This window comes from Malaclemys terrapin, chromosome 1 (genome assembly GCF_027887155.1).
Source record: "Malaclemys terrapin pileata isolate rMalTer1 chromosome 1, rMalTer1.hap1, whole genome shotgun sequence".
Classification (NCBI taxonomy): Eukaryota; Metazoa; Chordata; order Testudines; family Emydidae; genus Malaclemys; species Malaclemys terrapin.
In genome coordinates this window covers 107,779,567-107,792,210 of record NC_071505.1, presented here as the reverse complement: position 1 = coordinate 107,792,210, position 12,644 = coordinate 107,779,567, and the positions used below count along the sequence as shown (strand labels likewise).

General features: G+C 40.2%; 1 protein-coding gene across 5 annotated transcripts in view; it reads right to left on the bottom strand.

The window, feature by feature from the left end:
* The window catches only part of DENND5B (DENN domain containing 5B), a 192,626-nt gene that overhangs the window by 92,900 nt on the left and 87,082 nt on the right, over positions 1-12,644 (bottom strand). For all 5 annotated transcript variants that reach the window (XM_054034587.1, XM_054034606.1, XM_054034614.1 and 2 more), the window contains one exon: positions 2,474-2,583. In XM_054034587.1, coding sequence (XP_053890562.1) covers positions 2,474-2,583 — 110 coding nt within the window. The remainder of the gene's footprint in view (positions 1-2,473; positions 2,584-12,644) is intronic.

Here is a 12,644-nt window from a genome sequence, read left to right as displayed (position 1 = left end):
TCTCTCCCTCAAAGGTTCTATTTCACTCTTGTTTTTAAAGAAATATTAATAGATTTGAGATCTCCTTCCTCTGTGGCACTTCAATTAGCATACTTAATGAGCCCATCCAGTCCCAAAAGTATTAAACCACTGTAGATCAACAATAACGTAACAGCCATAGTGGGCCAGACCACTGGTCCATCTAGCCCAGTATCCGGTCTTCCGACAGTGGCTGATATCAGAGCTTCAGGGGGAGTGAGCAGAACAGGGCAATTGGAGTGATCCACCTGTATTCCCCTCCCAACTTCTGGCAGAGATTTAGGGTCCCTCTCGGCATGGGGTTACATCCCTGACCATCTTGGCTAATAGCCATTGACGGACCCCATCATCCATGAATTTATCCAGTTCTTTTTTTGAAACCAGTTATACTTTTGGCATCACAACATCCCATGGCAATGAGTTCCACAGGGTAATTGCGCGCTGAGTGAAAAAACTCTTGTTTTTATTAAACCTTGTGCCTGTTAATTGCATCAAGTGACCCCTGGTTTTTGTATTGTGTGAAAGTGCAAAAACTTTTTTGCACACTATTCATGGTTTTATAGACCTCTATCATACCCTGACATTTCTTTTTTAAGCTGAATAGCACTTCACTTTTTAATCTCTCGTGGGCAACCAGAACCAGACAGTATTCAAGGTGTGGGCGAACCATGGATTTATTTAGTGGAATTACATTTTCTATCTTATTTCTATCCCTTTCCTAATGGTTCCCAACATTCCCTTAGCCATTTTGAGGCTGCACATTCAGCTGAAGTTTCCAGAGAACCAAGTGTAGTTAAAGGCTCAATCTCATGAATTTGTGGCCTCACTCATGGTTTTTGAATGCCTGGCATCGGTGATACTGCTACCATGGTACTCACATGTTAAGTTACTTCCTCCCACCCCCCCAGGGGAAAAAAAAAAAAAAAACACCACAGACAGGGAGGAGGTATGGGAGGAAGCAAATAGATGAATGCACTGCTACTAGTAGCATTCCAGAAGCTTAACTTTAGCAGGCACAACCGATACCAGTAAGCAACAATAAGAGTTAATTTGACACAACTCTGCAGGATACTGCTTCACAATTCTGCCCTTCAAACATTCAGCCTCAGAAAGTCCTAGTTGCAGCCATTTTCTGCTACCCTACACCCTAGTAACATTTTTGTATTTTTAAAACAGGACATCTTTTCACAAGAAAGCTTGCTTCAAATAAAAACAAACTCCTAGTTCTTATCAAAGCCTATTTCTATACGAAGGCTTTACCAATAGCATCTTACAGAGCTTTGACCACCGTGGAGAAATGCTTGGAGTACCAAATTATTTGGGGAATTTTCAATGATCCCTCAATCTTTTAGGTAGTCTCAGGGAAAAAAAGTGGTCAACTTCAAATGTTGAATTAAGAGTCTTATTTCTATCCCTTTCCTAGTGGTTCCAAACATTGTGTTTGCTATTTTGAGGCGGCACATTGAGCTGAAGTTTCCAGAGAACTAGCCACGATGACGCCAAGATCTATTTTTTGAGTGGTAACAGTTAATATAGACCCCGCTATTTTGTATATATAGTTGGGACTATTTTTTCCCCTCCATGTGCATTACTTTGCATTTATCAATGTTGAATTTCATCTGCCATTTTGTTGCCCAGTCACCAAGTTTTGTGAGATCCCTTTGTAACTCTTTGCAGTCAGCTTTGGACTTAACTATCTTGAATAACTGTATCATCTATAAACTTTGCCACTTCACGGTTTATCCCTTTTCCAGATCATTTATGATCAGGTTGGACAGCACTGGTCCCAGCACAGATCTTTGGGGGACCCTAGTATTTACCTTTTTCCATTGTGAAATCTGACCACTTATTCCCTTTGTTTTCTCTTTTAACCTATTACTGATCCATGAGAAGACATTCCCTGTTATCCCATGACTACTTAGTTTTCTTAGAAGCCTTTGGTGAGGGTCCTCGTCAAAGGCTTTCCAAAAATCCAAGTATGCTAGCACCCATATATTTGTTGACCCCCTCGAAGAATCCTAATAGATTGGTGAGGCATGATTGCCCTTTACAAAAGCAGTGTTGACTCTTCCCCAACAAATCGTGTTCATTTAGGTGTCTGATAATTTTGTTCTTTACTACAGTTTCTACCAATTTGCCCGGTATTGAAGTTAGGCTCACCAGTCTCCAGATTACCGCTCCCCCTGCTCCCCACCCTAGCTATGCTACTGGCCCTACTGCCTGTTTGGCAGGATTCCTACTTCTGAAGAACTTAAAAAAAAAACAAAAAAAAAAAAAACAAAAAAAAAAACTCTGACTATTAGTTTTTGCATCTTTAGCAAGTTACTTCTCAACTTCTTTGTTGGCCAGCATTCTCCATATTATGCGTGCTGCTTTAATAAATGAGAGCGCTGTTCCAGACTTAAATATAGTCATCAAGAAACAAAGAGGTTATGAAGAAAGTCAGCATACGTACCATGTTCACTGCATCTTGATCAAAGGGGTTCCACTCTATGTTCTGAGGATAGTGTGCCAGAACTTTGGACTTGAAAGTTCTTCTTAAGGGGCTCTGCTCAAAGTTCTCTCCTGGAACAGATTAGGAAGCAACAGCTTGTCAGAAATAAAGTCATTTCAAGATAATTGGTCTATGCCATTTTATTTTGCAATTGAATTTTCACAGTTATGGAAAAAGCAGATTGTATTTTCATTTTAATAGGCTCACTTCTTTCAGAGAAGCAGAAGAGACATGTTTAATGGGAGACTAAAACCTTACCTTCATTATCTTGGATCAAGACTTTTATTACAAGAAAAAAAATAGCATGTGCAAACATAATACATAACTTAGTATTTATTGCCTTGAATTCAAATTATATTAGAATTTGAGAATTACTACTTGAGTTTGTTGAAGAAAAACCTCAAGACAACTGAACCTACAATCTTTTATAGCTATTTTAGTAAGACCTGACAGCTAATTTCACTTGAGTTCCTCTTGCTATTGAGGTTAATATCATTCTGGGGTGTATTAACAGGGATGTCATATATAAGACACGAGAGGTAGTTGTCCTGCTCTACTCGCCACTGGTGAGGCCTCAGCAGGAATACTGTGACCAATCCTGGAAAGGTGTGAGTATATTGGAAACAGTCCAGAGGAGAGCAACAAAACTTATAAAAAACATTTCAAAAACCTGACATGTGAAAAAAGGTTTAAAAAAACCTGGACACATTTAGTCTTGAGAAAAGACAACTGAGGGGGAACCTGATAAACACTCTTCAAATATGTTAAGGACTATTATAAAGAAGACCGTGATCAATTATTCTCTGTCCACTGAAGGTAGGACAAGTAAATGGGTTTATAACCTGCAGCAAGTGAGATTTAGGTTATATATTAGGAAAAGCTTTCCAATTATAAGAACAGTTAAGTACTGGAATATGTTTCCAAGGGAGGTTGTGGAATCTCCATTATTGGACTTTTTCAAAACAGGTTTGACAAACACTTGTCAAGGATGGTCTAGCTTTACTTGGTCCTGCCTCAGCACAAGGGGCTGGATTTGATGGCTTCTCAAGGTCCCTTCCAGCTCTACATTTCTAGGATTCTATAAACATCCAACAGCTGATATTGAGGTAAATATTCAATTTCTCTCTTATCTGGGAGACAAGGGCTGAAAGAAAAATTAAAACTCTGTGGGGAAAAAAAGATAGGTTTAAGTTGTTTACATTCCAAAGGGTTCAAAAACACCAGACTCATTTTGAAGTTTTTCAATGTTGTTTTCAAAATATTTATCAAAATGTTACTGAAAGTTAAACATGTTTTGTTTCACAAAAAAACACTTTTGTAAGTTTGTTTTTAAATATGGGGGGAATGCACAGAATGTTTTTCCATGAAAACAGTTTGGTTTTGGAAAAATAATTTTTTGGATGAAAAAATTATTTTTAATTTCAGTCAGCTCTACTGGAGACTATCTATTCCTACAAGAGAAATGAAAACATGAGTTACTTACTTTCACTTAGACTTTTTTGAAGGCATTGTGGACTGTGATAGTATAATCTAGATTTAAGATTTGGGTGCTCAAATTCATTGTCAGAAAGGACGAGATGTTACCCAGGGTAAAAAGATACCCACAACAAACAGCTAAAGAGTTACATTCAGCTTAAAGCCTTCTGGTGCAACAATCATCAGGTCTGCACCCTGTATACCTTGAGGCATATAATCTGTATGAACACTCTCTCCACCCCCAAAATAATCTCCATTTGGTCCTTTTCAACCAACGCACTATGCAGCAGCAGAGTGCACATTTTCCAAGGTATACTTGACAAACAGTATTTGTCCACTGATATTTTGACATTCAGAGAACTAGTTACATAAAGTGACTCTCTGAAGACAGTCTCTTTAGTATGAATCTAAGTACCTTTCTCAGACTAAGAGAAATGTAATTAATATGATTAAGTGTACAAGGAACCTTTAAGATGTATCAAGGAAAGAAACATGTTTAAATAATTAAGATGGCCCATACGTGAATCTCCAGAACAGAACTAAGATTAAAATATTAAATACTTAATGACCTAACTTAAAACAATAGTGTAGAATCAGCTTAAAGAAATAATGGTAAAAGGGAAAGTAGCTAAAATTATACATGTAATAAAAAGCTCTTCCCACATGCAGCATTCGAGGTGTAAATTACATGTCAAGACAGGATTCTAGATTGCAAAGCAGTCACTTAAAGTTTTTGCAGATTTGATGAAACTGGCCCAAGGACGGCTGCCAACTCTCAAATAGCTCTACTGTCACTCAACCACTTGGCACGTTCAGAGGCAGCTGTTCTGCATTTGCCCTGCACTGGCAGCACAAAAGGAAGCAGAGATTTAACACAAACACCTAGCTTGAAATCCCTTCAACTTGGGGGATTTCCACCAAATAGAGTTGGCATCACTGGCTCCTACAACTCCCTCTCCCCCACCCTTGACACAGGGACTTGTCAGGGAAAGCAGTGGGAGTGGTCCCAGGGGATAGGCAGAAAATCATGGAGTCATAATTGGCTCCTTGACAACCCTTCCCTCTTAAAGTGACTTTAAAAATGTGGATAAGCATTATTCCATAGAAAGTTCCCATTCTAAGAGTATGCCAGAGACAAGTGGCCAATTAGGCATTTTTAGTACACCCATCAGAGTGGCATCTAGGTACCTTGAATAGTTAATCAATACCACTCTATTATTCTCATTAGCACTTTTTCATGGCAGACAAAATGGACTATTTGCCATGAAAAACAAGATCTCCAATGAAAAATGTCAAATTAAGGTTTCCACCAGAGTTTTTGTTTTGCACTTACTGCACTTGTGTAGAAAAAGCCTTAGAAGATGTAGGTATGACAGATGAAACAGTCAAATTTACGAGTGAGGAAGGAGTTCTGGAGGTAAGCTGTGATGGGTGTTGGCTGGAGCCAGATAGCCGGCCATTGGGCTCTCTCAGGCCAAGCCAATCCCCAGCAAAAGCATACATGAGGTAGAAACTCCATGCAGAAAATTCAAGGTGTCAGCTAAGTTGGACGGAGTGGAAAAAAACCAAAAACATTCAAGTGTTTAGCAGACTAGCTCAGAACATTTTCCAGTTTTGACAAATACTGTATTTAGTTGTTTATGTGACAGTCCATAGCACAAGTGCTAAAAGATTATTTTCAAGTTCCCCCGCAATGTTAGTACATAAAGGCAGAGAATTTGCCTCTAATATAGCATGTTACAGCAGAACTAACTATTGTTCACAAGTGGTTTGCAGATGTTTGGAGTAACTTATACATGTTATCCACTGAATCTTAGAATTTTCCAAAATGAAATTTTAACACACTAAAAAGAGTGGAAATTCTCTCTCCAAGTTGACACAAACATTCCTACCAATTTTTATTCTTAATGTGTAGTATCAACCAATGATTTATGTGCTTGTGCGATTTAAGTTAATATCCCATGATGCTGTGCGTCTTATTGGACACTAAGCATTTTATCCTCCTGAGACACCCGACAGGTTTAAATACAAAGACTTTTGAATGGCCAGAACTGAAGCTACATGATCTTACTCATGTACATGCATCTCAGACAAATAAATATATTAAGAAGACAAGCAATTCGCATGTCAAATATTTAAGATTAAATTGGTTTGGCCTCAGCCCACTAGATCAATTTTAAAAATGGAAGCTTTTGAAGGCAAGTGGATTTTTCCCCCACATACTAGGGAGTACTTAACACAATCTGTAGAATTAAATTGTTTGCAATGGGTTGTATACTGCCAGTTTGACTCATATTTAGTAATACTTTTACACAGAAGTAATCCCATTGAAACTAACCAGACTACTTGTGGAATGCGGTACTAGTGAGCGGGAGTACAGGTGGCAGAATTGGTTCTTTGCACACAATTTGGGTGACAAGATTGTTCCCCAAAAGAAAGGAATGATGGTAGAAAGAACACTGTGATGATGACCGATTAACAAAAACAACAAAAAAGGATTTAACAAGTTAGGCTACAACCATGTCCATCAACAAAAGTGACGGACAATAGTCTCCTGCTGGTACAGACTTATTAGTACACTGGAATCATCGTCACTGTCAAATGTACTATTAAAGACTTGAAGAAACTAATGAGAATGAAAAATGTACATTTTTTCACATCTGTAGCCACTTATAGGTCCCTTCATCCCATCTGTCCAATGCATTAAATACCTCCAGCAAAGGAGATGCTGCATCTAGCCACGTGGCGTCATTTCATCAAACAGAGGAGATTGACGAGGGAATGAAAGGTGGGAACAAAAAAAAAAAAAAAATATACAAAAAAAAACTTACTCCTGGAAAAATGTCTCCACTCAGACAGAAAAGAACCACAGAGGAAATGTCACTTGCGGAATAACTAATCCAGGGAGCAGGGTGTCATAGGAACCTTAAGCGAACCTGGAGTTCAGTCCCAATCTGTAGATATCTTGTATTGCAGCTTTCTGTTCATTGTTAAGGAATTGACTCCCACATGGTCAGCATTTGGCTAGGTCTATTGAAAGGAAAGCATTCACTCCTATTGGGCCATAGCCAGGGCGGGGTGAGTGGCGCAGCTGCCCAGGGCATAAAGCCACAGGGGCAGGAAAGACGCAAATATGTTTGCTCACCCGGGGTGCTAAAATACCCAGTTACAACGCTGCATTGGGTCATCTTGTTAGTCCTAGTAAGGTATATGGAGGACAGAGTCACTGCAGTTTTCCACTAGCAGAAGTCGGTTTTACAACTTCCTGTTGTGTTAAATTCCAGCTGAAAAACTTTTGGGCTTACAAGTAGCAGTAATACCTGGAGGAAACAACTTCTGAATATAGAAACTTATTTAGTTGTATTAAATCTGTGGTCACAACATCTTGCAATCCAGGTATCTACATTCCATTCCTTGGGCCATACTGAACTAGGATTTCCAAATCATTCAGAAGATACAGACCAGATTATTATGCCAATTTAATCCAAAAAAAACTTGGACCTGATTTTCAGAGGTACTGGATGTTTATAGTTCCCACTTACTCAAAATGGGAGCTACTGGTCTGTAGCACCTCTGAAAGATCAGTCCCTGTATCTTTTGAGAAATTTGTCCAACATTTAATAGAGAGTTTCCTGTAGTAGTCAATGAAAGAGTATAAAACATTTTTATAAAGGAAATTTGCCACAAGTAGAAGGAATTAGAGACTCTTGACCCATGTAACTGAGTGAGCCTTAAGAAGATGGGCATGAAAACATGTGAATAAGAGAAGCCACATTAAACTGATGCTCACATATACAATTTATTAATACAGTCAGGATCAGATTACTTTTTCCTGAAATGGTCCTTTTTGATATCTGCCAGCTTCAGCTCATTCTCTGCACTATGCCAGTGTTTCCCTGATCTGTGCTACAGAAAATGACAACTTTAATATCCATTGTATTTTGCAGAACCATATATGTAAATTCCTTGGATTCTGAGTAGTAACTCAAAAGCATCCTGCTAGTAAGGCTATTGGATCTGTCACTTACAAGAAAAGGCCACACATGGCTAACCATTTCATCAACAGACCCAGAGCTGGATTTATCTCCAGAAGATACACTCTGTACTAGATGTTACATACCTCCAAATTCCGTAGCTGAGAGGTTTATGTTAATTAACCATTGATACATTGACATCTGCCAGTCCTGGAGCAAAGAGCAATACACAGCACTTCTGAAGTAGCTTATACCCAAGTTTATCAAGGCATTTTACAGGTAGAAGGCTTCCTATGTGTCTATTTATCTACTTAAAGCCATCTGACAAATACAGTAGTACTGTAATACTCATTTCCCTCAAGCGCTCCCTACTAGACAGATCTGAGCTCTGGTCCTAATCCAATTGACCCTGCTTTTATTGTAGAGGCAACTAGCGTCACTATCAAATCCTATTTTGGCCAACGCTTACCACAGCACTGATTGAATGTTGTAGTTTTGGACTCAACACCTCAGCAGGCAAGAGCCACATTAGGCCCTTCATTGAAGGTGGAGGATATAATTGCAGAGAGCTCCTCCTTCACAAAGCCAGAACAAAACCCATATTCTTTCCTTCTTTGATAAATCTTTTGCCACCAAGCTACCATCACCCACCCAACAAATGGAAACAAATATAGCTATCAATTTTATTTCAGAAATAAACAAGAGATTCTGTCATTGAGGATTTGCATGAAGGTCTGAAGGACTCAACAGCAAAGATGACCCACAGGTTTTGTTTTGGGTTTTTGTTTCTCCTTTCCACAATTGGAAGCACACAATGATCCAACATAATCAGAAGCTAGTGAGAAGGGTAACACTAATTTGCCTCCGTCCAAACCAAATTGATGACGAAAGTTCAGGATTTTTTTAACCAATCTATTCAGTGAGCATTTACAGAGTTTACATGTTCATAGTGATGAGGAAGCCTAGCATTTTTGCTGACAAAACCTGAGTTTCTTGAAGCCATCTGTGTGTATGAAAGCCTCGCTTCTCAAAAAGTCAGCATCTATAAAAGTGCTAAGAAATTGAAGACGTTGAGGCCATATAACCCAGGAAAATGGATGGCACAGATAAAACTTACCTTTACCAAAAAAGTCTGCAATGCCTACAGTTTATTAGGATAGCATAATTTTTTTAAAAAGCAAGCAAGCAAACAAACAAAAACATACAGTTTATTTAGCCAATAACTGAAAGACAGAAGGAAGCTGACAAGACAAAAAGAGAAGAAGCCACACCAAAATCATTTTCATTGATTGATCAATTGCAAGACAGAGCATAGAACATTGCACCCTCCACAAAAGGCTGTTCTGGGGCACCAGAGACTGAACAAGGACATTTATTAGGGTTACCATTCGTCCGGATTTACCCGGACATGTCCTCCTTTTGTGTGCTAAAAATAGCGTCCGGGGGGAATTTGTAAAGCACTCACAATGTCCGGGATTAGCAGAGCGAGCGGCTGGGAGGGCTGCAGGGAAGTCCCGGGCTGGACTCAGGAGCAGCTGTAGAGGAGCCGGATCCGCCCTGCATTCTGAGCCGGCAGCTCCCTTGCAGCCCAGTCCAGCAGCACTGTGCAGGGCCAGACCGGGTTTTGTTGTGCAGGGCCAGACCGGGTTTTGTTGTGCTGGGGAGCTCAGCCACGTGTCCGGCTCGGCTGCACAGAGCCCAACACTCTGTTCTGAGCAGCAGGGTAAGGGGGACCGGGGGCAGGAAGGTTCTGGAGGGGGCAGTCAAGAAACGGGGGGGGGCTTTTTGGGGGGAGTGGAGAAAGTTTTGGGCAGTCAGGGTACAGGTAGGGGGTAGGGTCCTGGGGGGTAGTTGGGGGGGGGTCTTAGGAGGGGGCAGTTAGGGGACAAGGAACAGGGAGTCTTAGGTAGGGGGTGGGGTTCTGGAGGGCAGTTAGGAGCAGGGGTCCCAGGAGGGGGCAGTCAGGGGACAAGGAGCAGGGGGGGGTGTTTGGGAGTTCTGGGGGGGCCTGTCAGGTGGCAGGGATGGGGAGATGGATCGGAGCAGTCAGGGGACAGGGAGCAGAGGGGTTTAGATGGGTTGGGAGTTCTGGGGAGGGAGTGGGGAGTGGTTGGATGGGGCGTGGGAGTCCCAGGGGTCTGTCTGGGGGTGGGGGTGTGGATAAGGGTTGGGGCAGTCAGGGGACAAGAGGCAGGGAGGCTTAGATTGGGAGTGGAGTCCTGGGGGGCAGTTAGGGGCAGGGGTCCCAGGAGGGGGCAGTCAGGGGACAAGGAACGGGGGGAGGGTTGGGGGTTCTGGGGGGGCGGGAAGTGGGAGGGGCAGGGGCGGGGCTAGGGCGGGGCTCCTCCCGTCCTCTTTTTTTCTTGCTGAAATATGGTAACCCTACATTTATAAGCAACTTTTCAATTAAGTTGAGGAGGGCACAGCAGACGCACGTCTGGGGTTGTGCCTTCTAATAGAGCTCTTTACTGTGAGGGTGAAATTTCACCATTTAATCAACCTACAAAAAGAACTCCCACCAAAATGATATGACAGAATCAGAAAGATAGAATAATCAAATCCACTCTGGAAAGAAAATGGGAAAGGCAAGTCACAGCAAGCAGAACCTTCTTGGCAAACATGAAGGGATCAGCATCTGAATACAAATGCTCTTTATGATAGGAACTTCCATCATTGGTGGTATTGGACTGCTGAGTCACACCTAGCATGGAGAGACACACTAACTTGACAGTATTTTCAGGCACTAAGTGAATTATGATTTAATTGAATTAGCATGTAAATTTTAGAGATGTTCGCTTGAGAGATTCCAAACTATAATTAGCAGAATGTACTATATTTGAGCCAGACTTCACTTTTAAAATGGAATCCAGCTTCTTATCACTAGGGGCGATACCAATGCTATTAATTGCACGGTATTCCACAACAGATTCCATTTACTTCAAACTCACAGACTAAGGCACTACTCAGTGTAAGTAAGGTTAGCAATCTAGCCCTAAATTTAGCCCTTAAACTATTAGGTTAGTAAATCAGATTAATATTTATAGTATCTGGCATATTTTAATCAATGATAATACATCAGATTAAGTTCCACTGTAAATGGATACTTAATTATACTTAGTAATACTTATAATTCCAATATAATGCTGCAAGTTTTAGCTTAAACACAAAAAATTTCTGCTAAATGCAGTTTAGTTCAGATTTACAAGTGAGTGGCTGGGTGATGAACACTGCTGCTAAATAAAGTGAAACGGTGTTAATTTAATTTTAGAATGTTAAGTAGTCTCCATGAAGCTGTTACATAAAATATTATTGTCCATTTAGGGTCCAGGATAAAATTACTTGGGCAAAGGGCCAAAGGTTCTTAGACTGTCATCCATGATCAGTCTCATTTCTGGAGTGATTGCTCAGAAACTAAAACAAGGAGTGTTGAGATTTTAAACAAACATTTAAATATTAGCTATCACAGCTAGAGAAGGCATACATAGATGCATATTAAACTGGCAAAGACCCCTCATTCCACACCCTGTAGCCTGAGGAATTTTAACTATGTGTAGTTGATTACAAATTCTGGAACGTGACTACTGAAATAAAAATATCTTCTAACTCCTTTAGAGAGACCTAGTGGGAGCGTGCACAATACTTCACATCATGCTGACAACCTTTTTCGCTAGCTGTCATTTCTAATTAAATTGGTTCAGCATTTCCTAATGATCATGCTATCTCCCAGTAGAATGAACTTTAGAACCAAAGTCTACTGGACAATTGTATCACATTACATGAGATGTTAAGTGCACAGAATGCTGAACAGAGGGAGGAAGCCGGGAAGAGTAATGCTTGGAAAGGGAGCAACTATGCTGTTAATTGCTGGGTTTTAGAACTGAGCGGATGTAGTTGGAAAACAGCAGTGCATAGCCTCTTAACATTATATTTAGGGACAAGCCATTCACCACGCAATATTCAGGAAGAATACTTATAGGGCACCTCCCCCACCACATACTCTTGTTACCATTAGACTATTGCTTTGTAGTTGTTCTAGATGGGGCCATGGCAGATGAAAAATAGTTCTAGAACTAAAATTAAAAATATACAAGGAATTTATTCAACAGGATGCCTGTGTGTAGGTGGAGTTGTATATTCAGTGCAACACTTACTCTCCAATGTTTGATAGAAATACGTAAACATCAGATTTAATTGAGTACAAGCAACTCTTTGGAGAGTCAGATGCCCTATCAATCTGTCTGGAATGTTTTAAATTGTTAACCTCAAACATGCTATTTCCTGCGATCTAATGAGGCACATTTTTCACTGTAGATCTAAAAAAAACAACCACCCATATGAGCCACTGTAGCAGGAATTTGTGGGAACAGAGACAGCACTAGAAAACATTGCTTTATACTTGCATATTAGGCAGAGTTGGAGTTTGTGATAAAGTATCTATTGATACAGTAACTTCACATAAAAGAAGTGTTTAGATTCTGTCACTAAGCAGACAAAATATACCGAATATATACATGGAAGGATTTCCACCACTAGACTTCAGGGGAAATTAAGTTTCTCTTCTAAGAGAGAAGCATATTTGCCAAGAGAGCTTTAGGGAAAGAATAAAATTTAATAGCTATTGATTCACATTAAGTTATAGACTAAAGATGCAATATTTAATTCTGATCCTTAATTTGAGTTGA